Genomic DNA, 21,336 nt, shown 5'->3' on the forward strand with positions numbered 1-21,336 from the left:
TTTCCTCTCTTCCCTTTTATTTCCTGCTGTTGAGATTACTGCCTCATCTCCACAGCAGGTGGCTGTTGCAAATTTGTTTTCTTTGTAAGCCTGGTAGATTTATTTTGTAATATAACTGTTTCTTTTTAGTATTTTATTATTAATGATTTCTTTACTTTGGAATATAGTATACTTACACAGTCCTAAATAGTAATTTCCTAGAACCATCTAAGAACTCCAGTCATTAAGAGAAAACGTTTGCCTGAGGCCTATTGTTTGCATAGTTGCTTACCCTCACTTCACAATGTGGGGGTTAAAATTTAAGGAAATTGTTTTATAGAAAAATCCAAATGAGAGCTAAAGAGAGAGAAGGAAAGAAAAGAAGGGAGGGAAATAAAAGAGAAGAGAAAAAGCCTAGGAGACAAAGCACAATTTAATAAGTGGTTAAAAAATCAAAGGATTAGGTGGAATTTTGTGGGGGATATCTAAATTACATTAATGTATCTATTCTAGGCAAGGGATTTTAATAGACCTTATGTTTATGTTAAAATTAAATTTTAATTATTAAAATAACTGCTAATTATAAGAAAATTAGAATGCTACAAAAATATAAAGAAAAAAAATACTTCATTTTTAATTTTTTTCCCAAGAGTTTGTTGATTTGATTATCTGGTGTGTTCTATGGATAAAACAAAAGTGAGCTCAATCCTGAGTATAGAATAATTTGTCAGGAGAGTAAAATAGATTCATTCAATTTATTTCATATGTATCTGTACTTGTAAATACTTTGCTCTGTAATTATGTTTTTATTTTTTCTCACCTGTATGTACAAAGTCATTTTGGTATGATAGAATTTCTGTATATTTTCTACGTGAAGTATAAAAGCTAAATGAAATATATTTATTCTTAACTTTATAGAACTAATCATGTTTGGCTATTTTATTCTCTTATCCAGTGCTTTGTACATTTTACTGATTTTTAAAAATTAAATATACAACAAAGACTTCATCTATAAGATTTTTTAATTGTATAAGAAGCTCAGTACTCCACTTGGTTCTGAACTTAATTATTATTACATGTTTCTGTACAGAAACACTTGTGTAATGGGAAAAATTATGGTTTGAAGTGGTAACTCCATTCAAAATATTTTTCTAAGAGTCTTTATCCTGTTACACTCTAACCATTTGTGTGATATGCACAATTAATGTGTGTGGTCACACTGAGAGAGAGAGACTCGCCAGCAGTTCCATGAAACAGATGTTTAATAGGGATTTGAAAAATCAATGAAATGAATATTATTGTGATGCATGGTGATCTAATTTCATATGTGTCATATTGAATCACTTCATTATTTTGAATTTATTCTGAACACTCAGAACTAATCATATTTACAATGGGGTGTCAGGGAGAAGACAAGAAGTTTTATTGAAAAAAAAGTCACAATAGAGCATTATTGATCTTTTCTCTTTCTAATCAATATATTGATCCTAGAGTGATAACCCATATGGCACCATTGTCATTTAGAAGTAAGATATAAATCCTTTGAGTCATATAAGTGTTCCCTAAGTGATGGTGAAAAATTTTGTACTCCTTCATGAAATTGTGGAATACTTCGACCCTTGAAAGGATTGTTTTACTTCTATATTGTAATTCCAACTACTTGGGTTTGGTATACAAATATTTCATCTTTTCTAATATGTATATAAACATATATTCATTAATTTATGATTTTACACTTACATTTGAACATCTTATACAGCCATCTGAATGGTTTGTTGTTAATTGTAATATTGTTGTGTTTGCTTTGAGAAGCAATTAAGATCTTAGTAGAACAGAGGTCAGTCACTAGAGGCTAGGAAGGTTTAAGGGTAGGAACAGAGAATTTGAATAGCAGATCCTAAAATATAGTTAGAGGAATTAGTTCTCATATTCTATAGCACAGTAGGGTACCTATGACCTACAATTTATTGTACATTTAAAATAACTAGAGGAGATGATGTTGAAGATTCCCAATATATAGAAAGGATAATACTTGAGGAAACAGAAATGCCAGTTACCCCAATTTGATCATTATGCATTGAATTCATATAGTGAATTATGATACTTTATCCCATCAATAAATACAAATATTGTACGTCTACAAAAAAATAAAAGAAAGTAAGCTCTCAGGTCCAAGAATTTTTGAAATATGAAAAATTTATGACATTTCCTATCAGCTCTATTTTGTTGTTTTCATCTGGTCTGCTTGAGAGTACTGATGTATTCTGGGGTATTTGTCTACTAAAATCTTACTGAACATCTTCCTATGTGCAGTAAAGAGAACTGATCAAGCTGTGGAGAGCACTCAGTACTGGAGCACCAGTCATTTCTGTCAACTGCAGCCTTATGCCAGAATCCTAAGGCAGTTTCTCAGTGGTCTGTGCTGTCTCCTCCTCTATGGAATCTGTGAGGCAGTCTCCACAGACAGTTCTCTCTAATGACTATCTTTCCCTTGATGGCTTAGCTGTCATTTAAGTGGAAGCCTTCAAGAACAAGAAGCCACACAAATACTTGCTCAATGCAATTAACACTGAATAAGTGACCCAGTGAAATAATAGAGGCAAACATTATGGAATCTGAGTAATTCTTATATACATCCTACCCCAGCTATGAAGGCTAATCCTCAAAAGCTTATTCTTCCTGTATTCCTTCTAGATGATAACAGGCAATAGAATATTTAATATCTTGTTAATGTTAATTGAAGTTCTGTAAAACTTCATGTGAGCACAAGGAAACAGTTTACTGTGTGCAGTGCTGTTATTTATTCTGTAGTTGCTCCAGAGGGAGGTGCTTTGGAAACAAAGCAGGGATACATTTTTCAGAGAATATCAAATATTGAAAAATAACCAACAGATGCCCAAGGGGAACGCACTTAAGAAGGAAAACATTTCAGAAAGGAATTTTGCTAGAGAAAATAATCACACACAAAAATGCAGCCAAGAGATGCAGCCAGTCTTTTATCTGCCACTAGATTGGAACCTGGTAGCAGACACAGTCTATGACACTGAAACTGAACACATGCATGTGGAATGATTAATTTGGATATGACTAGTTATACAGCATCACATTATAACAAGTCTAAGTTACAACGTTATACATGAAAAAGTAGCATTTTGAAGTTACAACACAGGCTGTACTGCTAGACCATCCAGGTTTGAAATTGTTCTGGGGCCCTCGGCAAAGTTATTTAATTTCTATGTGCCTCAATTTCCTCATATTTAAAATGGGATTATAATAAATTAGTTATGTCATAGAGATATTTTGAGAATTCAAATGAATTAATATATTTGAATTTCCTACCCACCAGGCATGTAAAGTAGAGTCTATAGTCAATAAATGTTAAAGAAAACTTCTGTAATGCAAACAGGATTTTCTTTCTTTCTTTTTTGGAGAGCTTGAAAATTACCATTTCTCAAACATTCCTAAGAGTGTTTTCCTTTCTATAAATACATGCGGAAACACCAAAAATTTCAGTAACTATTCTAGGAGAATATAAGTTCTCCCTGGCCTTCTTAAAAGATAAAGAACACCACACATATATAGTGTGAGCTGTTTTGTTTGCAAAATCATTGTCAATTCCTTTTTATTGACAAACTCAGTTCTTCCCACTGGAAGGTGAATTAAAAAGTCATTTCAGTGTCATTTTGAAATCATTCTGGTATAGACACATGCCTTATTTATTAATATGCCACCTACTCTCAGGGAAGTCTGCCTTTGATAGATGGGTATTTGCAAGTTTCATTATCTTTCACATTTCACTTAAGGTTGCTTCATTTTTCTTTCTTTGTAGAAGTTTATTTAAATTTACTAAGGTTTATTACTTTACTTTGATTTAAGCTTTATTGTTTCCTTGTCATGGGATGTGAAATTTTAAGAATTGATAAACTACAGAATAAATAAAGCCACCTTAGTAGCTAATGGTTATTGAATGTTTATTGTTTTCAGGTCTCAACTATTTATATTAATATATATGCATATACTCATATATATGTAAGCATATACATGTATATATAATTAATTAAATATGTATGAAATGTATTTATACATATATGTATACATTTCTTTAAATCTTACATCTGTGACAATAATTTTTTATATTTTGAAATTTTGAAGGAAGTATAATTATATAATTATTATCACCATATATATGATGTCTTTTAAGTCTCTTATCTATGATAGAAGTATAAATACTATCTCTTTTAACATGAAGTAGCAGGAGAGGGAAGAGATTAAGGAACTCAACTTTAGTATTCTCTAGAAAAACAGAGACAGTAGGACCGATGGATGGATGGATGAATGTGTGAATGGATAGATAGATATATAGTGGGGAAATGACTTATTTTAGGGAATTGTCTAATGGAATTATGAGAGATAAAAGTCAAAAATATGTGGTAGGCCACAAAACTGGATACTCTCACGTAGCAGCTAATGCTTGATACAGCATTTATTTCTCAGGGAAATCTCAGTTTTGTTTTTAAGGCCTTATGACTGATTAGACAAGACCCACCCAGTTATTGAGATAATCTTTCATTAAAGTCTATGGATTATAGATTTTAACCATATCTACAAAAGGCATCCATAGCAACAGCTAGATCTCTATTTGATTGAGTTCCTGAGTACTACAGCTTTGTCAGTTTGACAAAACTAACCATCACAGGACATTATAGAAAATCCCAGAGCAGGTAAATGGGAAAAAATGGTTGCATTCCAAAGTCTGTCTGGTGACAAAGACACTGCACCTGATTACCTACAGTATCATGGTTAGTTGTTCACTAAAGTTTCCATGAGGAGAGCTTCCAATGCAGTGTCCTGTGGCACAAAGAATGACTTCTCATGCAGATAGGAGAGAGGGGGTCCATGGACCTTGGGACTCTGAGTGAGACATGCTGTGTGACTAAGCAGTCTGCAGGGATAACCTAACCATAATGAGCCTGTCCAGTTACTGGCTCATTTTTCCTTCCCTTAAATCAACATCCATAGGTCAGAAACATCTAACTAGTGTCCTCTTAATCATTCATGGGTAGAATCTGGCCCAGTAAATGTTAAATCCATTATAGTGACAAATGTAGAGTAGAGTGAAATTAACAGGAAACTCAGGAATGCTTCTCAGTGTTTTGATACAAGTGAAAAAACTAAATTTGATCAATGCATTTTTCTTGGGAAATAATCATTATGGGAGAGAAAAAAGTCATATTCTGGTTATAGTGATATATTCAATGAGAACATATTGCAGTTCCTCAGATAACAGTTATTTTAGAGGTGGATGTAGAAAATAATTACAGATGTAATGCTTCCTCTCTGCTATAACTATGGCTAGTTGTGTATGTGAGATGCCACTTACATTCTCTGTGCCTTATTTTTAATCTGCCTTGAAGGTTTTTGCTTATCACATCACCTTGAAATTTCATAGCACTTAGGGTTGTTTTTCTTTTTACTTGGTGCTTTAACACGAACACGAAGTGTATAGAAAGTATGCCATCTCTGTAGTGTAGTAAGATGAGGTGGGAGATTTAGATGTTAACTTCCATTTTAATATGTAGCATATGTACATGTGGGCTTGACTAATCAAGTGTAGCTTTGACTAATCAAGTGTATCCTAAACTGCATTCATGTTTTAATAACTTTCAAGAGAAATAATTTTGTTATTAGAGATTCTTCAAGTACATATTCTATTATTTTTAACTCTCCTTCTCCCAGGTTTTCTAAAAAAGTCATATCCATCACTACATATCTGTATAATACTATCTGTGTTCCCAATATACCTAAGGAATATCCCTTTATGTTGGAAAATTTAAAAAGTCTTATCTTCATTTCATATATACAGAAACCAAGGCAAGACAAGTCAAATGACTTTACTGACCTTCCTAGATAATTAAAGTAATTTTTAAAACAAAAGATCTTAAAGTAATCTGTGAAAAAAAATCTTTTGGGAGAGGAAATGGAGAGGTGCTAGACATGGAAGAAAAATGTTTGGTCTGATTTGAAGAGACAGCAGTGGTTTATAGCTGGTCATACACACACAAGAACCTTTAGCTTTGGATCAGATATGGCACCTTCCTTATCTTACACAACCAAAGTAATCCTTAGGCCTTATTATTACTCCGTGTCCTTCAGTAACTATATGTAATTATAAAATGAACTTTCCCTTTCTGGAATAAACCATTGGTAGTATGAGTTTTGAACAGTAAATAAAACTAAACTATGTGTTTCCCCAAGTCTATGGAATTGACGTGAACTTTTTCCCACTTTTGTAAGGTGAAGTGATTGCCATGATGTTTGCCTTGTTTATAATTTGAAAGCAATTTGAGTCTGCTATTCACTTGATTTTTTTTTAATTTAAATTTCTTTTAGGTGTAGATGGACACAATACCTTTATTATTTATTTTTATGTGGTACTGAGTATCAAAGCCAGTGCCACACACATGCTAGGCAGGAGCTCTAACACTGAGCCAACAACCCCAGCCCCTTCATTTGATTTTCAAAATTTTAGTAATATATATATTTGACAAATGCATGTTGTAGAAAACTCATAAAATAAAATATCCATAATCCCATCATCATAAGTAATCACTATTCAGATTACATAGTTTATACATTTGATTTTACAAAATTTGAATTATAGCATATACAGTTTTCTGTTGATTGTTTATTTAACAGTATATTTTGACTATAATCTACATCATATATTTTAAATATTCATCTTAATGACTGACTCATGTTTTGTTGACTTTCTTTATAAAATAAATTTCATTTACTCATTAAATGAAATTCTGATATTCATTAATTCCATTTCTTTTTTTAATTGATCCTTTTTGTATATTAAACCATATTTGCTTGTATTTATTTTTTTCTTAGAATATATTCAAAACTATTTTCTAGAAATTGATTACCAATATTTATTTATACCGAAAGTGTTTGAGAAATTCTGTTTGTACCCTTGGTGTCATGTTTAATTTTTGAAAATCTTGTACTTTTTATTAAGGAAATTTTATGTGTTTCTTAAAATTTACATTTCTTTAATCACTAGTAGAGTTAATATTTTGCTTAAAATCTATTTATATATTTTTTCTCTCAACTTTGTTGTACTTTATATATTTGCTAGAAAGTTAATGTGTTAATGAAAAACTTTTTTGATGGCAAAGATACTTTATTTGCTAACTTTTTTTGTTTAATCATTTGCCTTTTAATTTTTTTATAATATTTTTGAAATGCAGGAAGAATGCCTGAATTTTTGTGGTAAAACACATTTTTCTTTAGGGATTTTTCTTCTTCCTATTATTTCTTAGAATGATCTAACTTATTTAGGAATTTTGTAAAAATGTATCTATGGTTTTGTTTAGCTTTTGCCTTGTATTTTCAAAACATTTAGCACTTTGATATATCTTAAACTCATTTTGATTTATGACTTGAGGAAATATCATAACCTGATTTTCCCCTGATACTGTAGATGATATGTATATGCATGTACCAACACAGTATCTATTGGTATATGTACATAGGTAAATTAAATTAATGCTTTGTTGTATATTAAAGCTATAATCTAGGGTCTGTTAGATTGTGTTATGTGCATTTTCATGTTGATTTGTTTATAGACTTTTTCTCTAAGAACATTATTTCAATGACAATAGCCTTTTTCTTTATTTTAATATATAGTTGCAAAAGTCACTGCTAATGATATTTTATACACTTGATTAATTAGGTTTGCCAGAACCCAATAAAGACCACATCTTCCAAGGCCTTACGCAGGACCAGGGATTTTACACATCCAAAGACTTTTTGCCTCTTGTAGCCAAAGGCAGTAAACCAGGTATGACATATTGTCTACTGTTCTTAACATTGTCTGTATTGTTTTAAGTATCACAAATTTATTTTGAATTTGAGCTTCATAGGAAATTGTTTAGATCTCAGATAGATCCTTAAATAGATAGTACCTGCATAAAGTTTAAAATTAAAGCCTGATAATATTGTGTGCCAGAATTATCTATTTGTCCATTCTTCCAAGAAAACACCAAGATAAGAACTTTTTATTATATGATATATAGATCTAAATTGTATCACGAAAATCATTCAAAATGAAAAGGCCTTAACAAACGTTGAAAGAAATGGAGAGAGCTTCAGTTTGCGAAATTTTTAAAAATAGGATGTATCTTAACATCTACATGATTCATGTCTGTGCAGGTAGAAGCCTCTTCTTGAACAGTAATTTTATGAAATTAAAGCTAAACACTTCGACAGACTCCCTTTCCCTTCACACATCCCAAGAAGAACAACTTGAGCTGAGACCATGCCTTGCTCTGGCTCCTAAAGACTTATTGTCTTGGTGATAAAGAAGCTGAAGCATTTTCTCCAGAACTAGATGATCTGAATCCTTTAAACATACATTTGAAGACTTCTGATCAACAGCTATTTCTGCATCTAATTACTTGTGGAAATGATAAGAACTTGCATCTTTCTCTCAAAATCTAAAAAGGCAGGAAACATCTACATTAAATCATTCTGGGGAAGTTTACAGCTAAAGTTGTGTACCATCTCCACTTTCCTCCTCCCCTGGAGAACTGTATGCTTGCGTGTCTACAACCCTTTCATAGTAGGGTCAGAGTGCACCAAGCAGATACTTGAGAATTACATACTGCCAATTGTCTAATCCCAAACACAAAGTCTTCCAAACACAATGATTATACTTATTGAGATTATAGGCCTATTCTATCTGTAGTGCCATTTCAAAAATTATAGTAATTTATTTATCAACTGTTTTATTTAATCTGATAATATGGTGATAGCCAATAGAGAACACCTGCTTGTTCCTTTTTTATAAGTATCTTCATATGGATATCCATTCTTTATATTCATATCCTGGAGAAATGAACACTTTAGTCTTATTTCTTTTAGTTTTACAGACAAAACCAGAGAAAAGCAGTAAAGAGGGGAAAGTTTTATTTTAGCTATTTCAAGAAAATATTTCTCAGAAACTCTTCAGTTACATAAAGGACTCTTATTCAACATGTTAATCTTAAAAGTTATTAAATATAAACTATAGCATAGCTCTAGGTTAGAAACTACGTAAGATAATGTATGAAGTATTTTATTGAAATGCTGCAGATTATTAACCCAAATCACAAAGGATCACATTTTCTTCAAATAGTAATTTTTTGATGCAAAGGTACAAATATGTATCATGACTTTGATAAAGAGAGTTTTAATTGATTCATTCCAGTTTATTATGACCTGAACTCTTCAAAATATATTGTTGCAATCCTTCTAGATGGAAAAAAAGGAGCTAAAGGTACTGACTATGAAATTACACATATGAGCATATTTTTAAAATGAGAATAAAACTGTCTTTCAATGAAGCAGAATAATTTGATAGTGACACTCCATCGTGGAAAACTGCAAGATGCAATTTTACACTGCTTTGAGTACAAGTATCTTTTGAGCTGTCATGCAGAAATGGTTTCTCTACTTGAAAATGGGGTTTTCCTTTCATCATTCAGGAATGTGCGCCTGTCACTCTCCATTGCCATCGATACGGGGAGCTGTGATTGTACTTGGAGCTGGAGACACTGCCTTTGACTGTGCAACATCCGCTTTACGTTGTGGAGCCCGCCGCGTGTTCATCGTCTTCAGAAAAGGCTTTGTTAATATAAGAGCTGTCCCGGAGGAGGTAAAATGGAACCATCAGGAAATATGGAGTTGTAATCCAGCAGATTTGGGGAGATGAAACTGTTAATATGCACTCCCCCACTTTGAATAATTAGACTGGTCCTGCTTTTTCTAATTCAGCCTTTCCATATAAAACAAAATTTATAATACTGATTTGGACCAAATGAGAAATTTTTATTTGTCAAGACACAAGTGCTTCTTTTTGTCAGAGTTAATATCCTTGGAACGTATTCTATTTACCTAGTAACAGTGGAATGTGCTAAGTCTTCCATATCCTGAAAAATAATTTTTTATCTTAATATGTATGGATATTAGAAGAATGTGGTAATTAGAAATATTTGGGACTTTCCAAAAGCTACATTTACAAGCTCCCTTCAAAGATAAATGCTCACATGCTTGTGAGCTCATACACACACACATACACACTTTTGTCATACTTAAAGTCAGCTCATTCTTCTGTGAAACAAATAGAATGAGATTGCTGTGTATTTCTTTTAACCTGGCTCTAATATGAGCACTATTCATTTAATAGTTAACTTTCAAAAAAATGACAGATTTGAAATCATTTCGTTCTGACAGGTGACTGGTGACTAGTCTTGGGTGAGGCATCAGCTGGTTACATGTACTGTGCACCTCTCAAATTTTAATGCTATTAGAGAAAGATAATGCTTTATAAAGGATATTAGTTCTGAGAACAAGAACCAAATGTATTTATAGAAAGATAAATTACTCATTTTATTCAAATCAGTATTATGAATTTGATTTGCTTTAGAATGCCTGAACACGCTTGGAGTTTCCATACTAGGCAAGAATTATTACTGTAGTCAATAGGTGATTTGTCACATGCAGATTAATCACATTTCAAAATAATCTCACTAAATTATCAGAGTCACCATTGGTTCATAGTTGAGTTTTAAATGTCACTTTTCTTCTTCTTTTTTTCCCCCATCTTATACACCCTTTTAGACTTAAAAAAAAATCCAAAGTATCTCCTAATCATAGGAATTTTTTCTATAGTACATTCGTAGGCATTAATTAGTAAAAACCTTGTCGTTTACAAATAAGAAAATAGCTATAGTTAAATGAAGGAATCTGCCACAGTTCAAAGAGGACAGGAGCTTATTTTATTCATGTTTATATCCTGTTCATAGCACAGGACCTGGCAAATAATAATTGTGAAATATTTTTCAAACTAAATATTTTGAATCTTGTTCACCTGATTCCTGTGTCAGGAAAGTTCTCATTACAAAAGACTTGTCCTTGAGGGTCTGAAGTGGAAGATAAATTTGAATGGCAAAACTTACTGTACACTATATATCATCATCATTTTCTATGAGCAAGGGTAACTAGAAATTAAAGGTGGCTATTTCTTCTGACTTAAGTAGAGCACAGAAAATAACAGGATCAGATAATAACTTAAGAATGCAGATATAGTTATTTATTTATTTGTTCATTTATTAACTCTATGCCAATTGACCACCTATTATATTCTAGGCATTATTCTAGACAATTTGAATGTAACAGTAAATAAATCAGATAGAATCTCATGCCATCATGGAGATGGTTCTTGATGAGGGAAGAAACTCATAACTGAATAAATGAATGATCACATCAATTATATATTGAAAGGTAATTATTTTATGGAAAGGCTATTAACATGGGAGTATAAGGATTGTGTGTGTGTACTGGGGTAGGGGTGGTAGTATAAGAGAAGGCAGGATTTGCCATCATATGCAGGGTGAGCTGAAGTCCTCTCTGATGAGATAATTTTTGATTGTAGAGAAGAGGAAATTGAGGAAAGTTGCATTCAATAGAAACTTGCTAGGCCTAGCTAAATGCACTCACTCTAGATTGATCAAGTTTCTTGGACATCTGGGAAGAAGAAAGTCAGTGTGGTTACAATAGCGTAAGAGAGTACAGTATGTGGCATATTGGGTGAGGTCCTCTATGCATCTATCAGGCCTTTAGCTTTCATTCTCAGGGAAAGAGGAAAACATAGAACTGTTTTGAGCAGAGAATCACCAGGATCTGAGTTAAGTTTTAAAATTACTGCTCTGTACAATTTGGCTATTGGGGGCAGTGCGGGGTGGTCAAAAGCAAAGAGGCTGGTTAGTATCTAGTAAAAAGTATGCTATTGATCATTGTGACCAGTTTGCAGGAAGGAAAGTATGAGAATCTAGTTATAGTTCAGTGGAAGGCCAGAGCTCTGTGGACTGAGTGGGCATTACCCAAGGGCTGAGAAGCAGCAGTGAGTCCTTAGCATCACAGGTCATGAGCTGCAGTAGAGCTTTTATAGAACTCAATTTGATCTGGAGCTAAATTAAAGCCAAAAGAACAAATCTTTGGGTATTTCTTTATTATTAACTTACAGAGAACCACATTTTCTATGTGTTCTTAAAACTACTTGACCTTGATCTCCAAAAAAGCAAGAGCCATGATCATCTTTCTCTTGACCTTTTATCTCTCCACTTGCCAAGCACAAGGAGTGCCCCATAGAAAGGGTGCAAGAAATGATTGTGGATGAATGTTTCCTGGGGGGCTGGCGGGAATCTGTACCTAAGGCTTCTAGTATCAGCCATGCAGGTTGGATGAAGGCCACACCAGTAGGCCCTTGAGAGTTCATCTGGAAATTTGATGCAGAATTTCTCAATGTGAGATTAATAAATAATTCAGAGTGTGTCAGGATTTGAAGGTTGGATCACTGGCCAGTATATATATAGTCTTCTAGTATTTGTAGAAGTTTCAGTGTAAGTTCATCATGGCCATTCCTTGGTTTTATATACATTCAAAGAAGGATCAAAATATTGTAGTAGTTGCATCTATCCTGAATCTGGGAAGTCACAAAAATGGAAATCAAGGACAACATATCTGCTTCAAGATATGAAATTTGAAAGATTGTGTTCTAGATTACATTTTAACCATCATGCAGAATGTAATATTGGACCCACCCAATTTCTTTGTATTTCTCCAGTTTGTCTTTCTTCTACCCCAACTCATGCATGCTTCAACATATTAGTTTGTTTTACATTCCATGAGGAGCAGGGACATTTGGAGTTTCCTCAAATACGTATACGATTTAGCCGTCTTGTCCTCTTGAGTGAAATTTAGAAATAAAATGATTTGTCCATTAGTAAAATGCCTCACCATTAGGAAGTCAGCATGTATACATCCAAAACTAATTTCTCATCATTTGAAGTCAAATTTCTCATTCACTGAGGGAAATACAGAGCAATATAAATTTTTTTCATCTTCCAGTGACAAATGTGAATTGTTACAAAAGCTAGTATATTGAACATAGAATTATTTGAAATTATATGTGTCACCAATATGACTGGATTCAGAAATTTTTTATTCTTCAAAACTAGGCACACCACCCAATAGATTTTGCAGTGACAAACACATTCCATTTCTTTAATGCAAAGGTTCTCAAATTAAGTGTGCACTAGAATCACCTGGAGAGCTTGCTCAGCACAGATTGCTAGACCTTATCCCTGGAGTTTCTGATTCAGTAGGTCTGGGGCAGGCCTGAGAATTTGCATTTTTAACTAGTTCCCTAGTGATGCTGATGCTGCTGGTCCACTGCTCTAATGTATCATCCACGTAGTTTCCAGCTGTCTAATTAGAGCCATAAGCAGTATGCTGTATGGATGCACATTCCATCTTAGTTAAGAAAGCATTAATGCTAAAGGATGTAGGTTTGATGAAATGAAGATAGGGCGGCATCATCAGCATATTGATGTAATTCTGATTCCAAATGTCTTTCAGGCTCCCTTGCGGCCTCACACACATGCTAAATAGGATGCTACTGACAAAGTAGCGCTTCTCAGCCGTGGGTCCTTAGGGAAACCAGCCAATCACTCAGCACTATCCTCTAAGAAGATGAGGAAAAATCTGTTAATAATTCCCTCCAGTACTTTCTGCAAGCTTAAATAGGTGAGATTAAATTTCACAGGATAACAGAATCCCCCAAAATGCTGGTATTAAAAGCTGTTGACAGATCAGATAAAACTGCAAGAATGCTTTAGGCAGTTGGGAATCCCTAAAAGGAGGCATGAAGGTCAGGACTCAACAGACCTGCTTGAGTTGATAAATTCAAAGGCTAAGGTTGAAGAAGAACTTTGTAGGTCTTGTTAATTATTACTGAGAAGGGTATAATACAAAACTGGTTTTAATATTTTAAAATATTTTGAGAATCTATTGTACATATATTCAGTTTCCAAATAGCAGCAAAATGTCATAGATCCTTAACTCTGCTATATTTTTATGGGATCTCTATAATACTCCTTAGGATTTCTTGGATTCCCCGTGTTCATTTGTCAAGGTGTTAACTGGTTTTCACTTTGATATACCTGTGTACCTTCTTTTCACTATTCAGAGGGTCAATTGTTTTGATAATCCATGCTACTTTATTAGTACAGTAATATAAATAACCATACCAGATTGTTTGTGCTGTTAAATATTTTTTCTTTATCATTTCCATATGAAAACTTGCCTTTTCACTGCATCCTTCTGATACAACCCAGCAGACCTCATAATAGATCAATCATGTGGCATGGATTGCAAGCCTCCTATCAGGCAGATTCAATATCAAATTGTGACACTAAAACTTTATAGTTTTATTCTCTATGTCTTGTTAGCTAAACATGCATTTTTCTACAAGTAACTGATACTTCCTAGTTTTTATTTAATAGCAAGAAATATGAAACTGGAACTATTTTAAGAAAATAAAGTCTATAAACTGACAAATTTAATTTTACTTAATAAGGGTGATGCTTATAACAGCTCTTCAGCATTTGGCACCTGCACATCATTTGAGTTGCTCTTCTTCGTGGAAAGTGATCAGAGATATATTAGCATGGTTGGCTATCTGATGGTAAGCTAAAAACAAACAAATAAATAAATACAAACTCCTCCAGGTAAATAAAGGTAATTAATAGTGTTGGGAACTCCCTGGTACTAAGACAGTAAGTACATCTTTCATACTTATGATGACAGGGGAATGACATACCAAAATGATGTATGTTAACCTTCCTGAAAGTTATAAAACTTCAATGTAGGGCCAGGTGCAGTGGTGTATGCCTGTAATCCCAGCGGCTTGGGAGACTGAGACAGGAGAATCGAGAATTCAGAACCATCCTCAGCAAAAGCAAGGTGCTAAGCAACTCAGTCCCTTCTCTAAATAAAATATAAAACAGGGCTGGGGATGTGACTCAGTTATTGAGTGCCCCTGAGTTCAATCCCTGGAACCCACACCCTTCCCAAAATTCAATGCAGTTTGAAAAACTGGTGTGAGGTAGTCAAAAAGGAACTAAAAGTTGAAGAGCTTTATGTATTTTAGTCTGAGTATGCCCAGCTGTAAAATTAGTATTGTAAATACATCAATGTTACTTCCATTCCCCAAGTTTTATATTTTTAGTATTCAAAGATGTTGAGTGATATAGAATTTGGACTGGAAGGCTTTCTCTCTTCATGGAATGACAACTCTATATTGAAAGTTTTAGAAGTATCTATAAATATTACACTTGAAACAAGTTTCAATAAACGGATCCCAGTCACTTGATGAGTTAATATCTATCATATTCAAGATATGGATATATCAAAGAAACTGACAGGTGATGTCAGAATTGTAGATACATATGTTCATTCAGATGAGGGGTGGAGGGGAGAAAGGGATGAGGGGGCTACAACTAAGTCAGTAGCCAGAAAAAACTTTTGCCCATTCAAGTTATGTATTTTAAAAGTTATTAAAACTATTTTCAAAATTCTGTGGGATTGTTTCATAAGTTAACTAAGAATATCTATACACCTGAATGCTGTATACCTTTTAAAGATTTTCAAATCTTATTTCAAATATCATATGTATATATGACTATATATATGCATATCTATATGCACGTGTGTGTATATATGTATATACATATGTGTGTCAAGTCTTATCAAACAATGTTATTGTATTAATTTGTGTGTAAAAATTAGAAGACCCTCTACCTTCTGCTTTCTAATATCCCTCTTTTCTGATCTTAAAAAAATGAATATTTTAAAAGGTAGTTTTTTTAGTTTATTAAATACACATCAGTTAACATATCATTCAAAAGGCAAAAATAAAACTGCACATAAATTATCAAAAAAGTAATTATCATTCTATTTAAAAGGACTTTTTAAAGGTGAATTTGTCCTTCAAATATCATTTTCTCTTGAAGACTTCCTCAGTTCCCTCCCAAATTAGCTTTTCTGTCCTTTGTGCTTTGTGGCTCTTTTTGCTTTCTGCTAGTATAACATTTATCTCATAAGGTAACTACTATTTTTTAATTCACCCCATAAGTTCAATTGCAGTCTTCATCTGTGCATGCACTCTTTCTACTTGGTATCTGACTCAAAATATGAAACTGTCTTGAGTTCAATGCAGCAGATCAGTGGCACATTTTGACTAAACCAGTAAATTAAGGGTGTTGAAAATCTCTTAGGAATACTGTACCTGAATATTAAATATGCAAACTAAATAGCACATATGTATCTCAAATTATTCAATTCCTTTTACATAAATAATTACTTATAAAAATTGAAATGTGAAAATTATTAGTTTCTCATGATAGATATCAAACTAACATTAAAAGTAAGTTAAAAATAATCATCCATAGTTTCAGTTTCCTAAAAGATAGATGAAGATCGGAAAAAAAAAAAAAAAAAGAAAAAGAAAATATAACCAAGCAATATATTAAAATGTAAGGGTTAATTTAAAAAAAATAAAGGTATAGAATCAGAGTGGTTTCAGACATTACAAAAGAAGATAGAACCCTGATTTATAGAGAATTTATTTATTGAGGCATTTCACCATTGCAAAAGATATTGTTAAAACACCAAGATATGTAGAACATAATTTTGTAAGATATTTTACCAGTCGACAGGAATGCTTGACTCTGACACAATCTAAGATGAGGAGTAATAAGAGCTAGTCAGGTTAAAGAAAATGTCATCAATATTAAATGAATCATGTTTTAAAATACTTTATTTTGTTATAAAAGAGATATATTTTATGATAGCTGTGCAAAATGGCATTGTAAGCTTCTCAATTAGGCCTAACATTGCATTTCTGGGGTTTGCTGTTCAGTGACCCAATAAAATTGGTAAGGACTCAGTTAAGGGACAAATATTTTTATCCAACGTGTAGTAGAACTCACACTTGGAGAAATGTTTATGTTCAAGATTCTTCCATTTTAAAGAGTTTAAAGTGAAAACAGATCATGAATGCAGCCAGTAAGTCCATAGCAGTTACTAAAAGAAGGAACCTCTACTTGTGATTTTAGCAAAGTTTTTGCACAGTTAAAAGAATTATTGCAATTTAGCTTGTAAAGTCCACAGATGAATAAATACATCATATTCTTCTGCATTCTACCACTGTGAATCTATGTGCCAAAATTATAAATATTTTAAAAACTGCTTAGTAAATTAAAGAATATGAATGAGATCAGTGCAGATGGACAGAATTTGCTCTCTTTTCTTTATACTTCTTTTGGGAAAACAAGATTATTAGAAGATTGGATTGTGAAATCAAACTCATGAATTAGAGAAAGTATTTGTTTCAAACTTTATTAATAATTTCAAGGTTACAAGTAAATACAAGGTGTCAGGCAAAGAAGGATGGAAGTGCGGTCACACCAAGAGATCTTATCTTGCTGCCCCAGAGTTTGCTCTATCCCAGATTAACATGTCATCCTTAAGTAAAGCGAGTGGCTCCATCCCCTATAAAAGACAGTTGCTTCAGTGATGAAACAATCCAGTTTACACTCTGTTATATGCTTATGTGACCCTATACAGAGCTCCTGGCCCATTGTTTTCCACTCTGTTTGCCTCAGCTGTCCTGACCTAGCAGGTATATCCTGCCAAAAACATTCCACAGGTAAGGGACTCTCCCACTTAGAAATGCCAATATTTTCCCAGTAGTATGTTTACAATGTTTAACTAAGTCACTTTCATTCTTGAACTAAACTCTTTTACCTCCTCAATACACTTTTCTTCTCCAAAGGGAGAGAATAATTTCATACTTGAACTTTGTTGTTAACTCTTTCCCAGTGATTAATTTCTATGTATCCTTCAAGATTAGCTTTGCAATTAGCTTATATAGTACCTTATCTAGGCTGCCCTTTCTTGATCTCTACTACTAATGTGAAATTTTTTATGTGCCATTAGGGTATAGTGTGTGTACTCAAGATAAAGATTCTTACTTGACTAAACTTTACTCAGTTCCCTGAACCTTCTCCAAGATCCACCTCTGCACTTCCTTGTAAAATCCAGTTTTAGCTAATATCTGTGCTTAATCAGTTGAGCAAGAACCCTTCATCCTTGATATATGACTACCCTTGTTATCCCTTAGTTGAGAGTTTAACTGACAACACAGCATGGGCAAGTAGGAATTTAGCCAAGGAGGGGTTAGTGGATAAAAAACTAAAAAAAAAAAAAAATTAAAAAAATCCTAACAGGATTCTTTCTGAAGACAGACTGAGGTGATCAGCCATCACCTCTCATTTGGTAGGAAATGAGGAACCAGATCAGCAGATACTAAGGGTGATCATGTATTGAGGGTGGAGGAGGCTTGCTAAATGGACTTGACAGATTTTGTAATAAATTAGGATCTTACAAGGAAGTGCACAGATGGGCCTAAGGTAAGGTTTAGAAATTCTATGAAAAGTTTGGTCATGAAAATAATTTTTAAAAGAAATATTTCAGTTTATTTAAATTGTTAAGTAGAATAAGAAATCGAATTTGTAGCTAGTACCAGAGAATGGATTTAACTATGGTGTTTAATGAGAACAGCTTCTACATAGGATCCTGAGAGGCTTACAGAAAAGGGGCAAAGCCTAATATTAAGCAAATAAAACTCATGATTTACACAGATTATTCAAAAATTGATTTATACTCCATTTCCCTTTTTAATATTTAGAAAGAACAGATTTAACAAAGGGGTAGCCATATTCTATGTGCAATGCCAAATATAACTTTGCAAATAATAAACTGTGTTTTTTATCCCCAAATCCCACTGTTTAGCCCTCAGACCTGAAGTAACTGAATTGAACAAAGATTAAAGGGGGTTAAAAGTAAAAACGCTACTGCCACATTCCAGATAAAGGGAAGCAACCAGTACATCAACCTAACAATAGGTTTAACCTAAAACTTTTCAAAAAAGCTGTAACATCATTGCATTATTTTTAGTAGAAAATTAGGGATTATTTGGCAATGCTGTCAAGCAAATGGCTTTTTGTCATATGTCATCAGAATGAATATAGTTGCTTATTATTTTCCTCTGAGATTTTTAAGGGTGGAATTATTTTATTAACTATAGCACCCAACATTGTTTTTTTGGTACATAAAAGATACTTAATAAATGCTTTGTTTAATTTATGCCTGAGTGGTCCAGTATAGCTACAAATGCTTGTAGGATATATAATAATTTGCATGATAAAATATGATAATATTTTCCAGGTAGTCAAAGAAGACTATCAAATTTTTTTATTCTGTATAGCATTTTTGAAGTCTTTGTGTTCTTACAAAATTGATAAATTGTTAATGCATTGTTATTGGAAAATTATTTTTATAAATAACTTCATTTTATTTTATAAATATTTCTTCATTTTGCTTCTTAAACTTTGTCATTTTAGAAGCTATTCCAGAATTTAATGTATGCTGACTTTCAGTTCTGCTCATTATAGTTTATAACCTATGCTTACTTTGCCTACATGCAATCTAAAAATGAGTTGACATCATGCTTTTAATTATAGTAAATTAAGTTGTTTCATAATTTCTACAGCATGATGCTTGTAATATTAATCAGACCAAATCATCACATTACATAAAGTTAATCATTAAAATGATGATCATTATTGCATGCTATAGCACACTATTTTTACTTCACTCAGCATCAACCACATATCTTTCCTGCATATTGAAGAGAAAATCAAAGCTAAGAAAAATGTTTTTTTCACCTTCCTTATACTGTGTGAAAAGAAAGTGACAAACTGATATATAGAACCTAAAAAATGAAACCTTATAGTTGCTTACTACTTAATTCCCTTGAGTGGTTATTAATAGTGATAAGTACAAGAAAGGTTTGTGAATGTGCTTGATATACCATTTGTGCCTCATAAGAACAGGCTCCATCAGACAAGTTTGTGTGTGTGTGAGAGAGAGCATTACATGAACAGAAATACTCATATACCAAATTCATAGAATTTTTTAATAACTAAAATCTAGGTGTCAAAATCAAAATTGCTGATTACTAATGATTATTGACAAACATTAGGTGTTAAAAGGCACTAACACTGAGACCTGTGAATTACTTATCACAGTGAGTTGGTAAACTTTGAATAACAAAACAGTAAGTCTCTTTGCATGTGAGTAGAACCACTGATTAATCTGCTCCATCATTTTCTGATGGCAGTGTAACTAACATCTGAGGAGGAACACCATTTTCCTTTTTATTTTTATCCTCACAGTGTAGGATGATCTGGCCACACAGAAGACTCTTCATGCCCCATGTTAATTGCATTGGGATGGGTTGAATTTTCATTCAATTTAATAGAAAAAGAATGTCTTTTCATTAATTTGATGTCCTTCAGGCTTCATAATAATTTATCATTTGTCCTGGTAAACAAAACTTTATAAAGTCTACTCTATGCCAATCACTTTGATAGACACACCTAAATAGGACTGTATTCTATCTTCATGCCCCTCCATGTGGTATATTGGCTGGTGTAGATTCTGATTTTCTTAGGATTCCTCTGAGTGTTCATTTGCTTATTCTTACCAACTATCAACTATTTGAATATCACTTCTGGACACTGGGGATAGAAAGTTAAATAAAATATTCTTTCACACTTACAGAGTTTTGTGAGGGAGTTTACTATTTAGCAAATAAATTTAGTTAAATGTTATTTAGTTTCCTACTTTTTATCTTGAGATAAGATATTCTATGTCTCTACTATCCACTTTGCAAATAATACTCACTTTCTTCCAAACTTACACTTTGTCTTGATTCAAGGAGTCTCCATCAATTCATTAACAACATTGAGTTCACAACTCCATCCCTTTGTTTCTATATCTCATGACTTTAGAGTATCTCTGTACTTATAACTGACTGGGAAACCCAAATCACCTCTTCCCACTGAGCACAGCCTTTATCTAGCCAGCCAATCTTTTGACTAATGACTATATTCCTTTCTGTTCCTTTTGCCTTGTTTCAGATACAGACACAAGAATCACAAAGTCGCATTCTTTCATGTTCTATGTTGTGTAATTGTCCTTGGACAAAGGAAGACCACATAGAATTCAGGTTCAGTAATTAGGGTTTCAGCTAAGCTTTGCAATTCTTTAGTATATCTTTGTTATCTCTGAGTCTGTTCTTTTTACAACTTGAGTATACCTTATCTCAAATTCTTAGGACCAGAAGCTTTTCAGTTTTGGGGTTTATTAAGAAATCTGGAGTATTTGCATATACATAATGAAGTGTCCTGAGAATGGGACCCAAGTCTAAACATGACTTATTTATGTTTCATATATCTCTCATACATGTAGCATGAAGGTAATTTGAAACAATATTCTTGCATGAAGGTAATTTCAAATAATGTTTTTATAGTATGTCTAAAAAAACTTTGAGACCCAACTTGT

At 32.9% G+C, this 21,336-nt stretch overlaps 1 protein-coding gene across 1 annotated transcript in view; it reads left to right on the forward strand.

The window, feature by feature from the left end:
- The window catches only part of Dpyd (dihydropyrimidine dehydrogenase), an 810,982-nt gene that overhangs the window by 333,941 nt on the left and 455,705 nt on the right, over window positions 1-21,336 (forward strand). Inside the window, 2 exon segments of the mRNA XM_047549961.1 lie at window positions 7,718-7,825; window positions 9,510-9,679. Of these exon segments, the coding sequence (XP_047405917.1) occupies window positions 7,718-7,825; window positions 9,510-9,679 (278 nt within the window).

This window comes from Sciurus carolinensis, chromosome 1 (assembly GCF_902686445.1).
Source record: "Sciurus carolinensis chromosome 1, mSciCar1.2, whole genome shotgun sequence".
Lineage (NCBI taxonomy): Eukaryota > Metazoa > Chordata > Mammalia > Rodentia > Sciuridae > Sciurus > Sciurus carolinensis.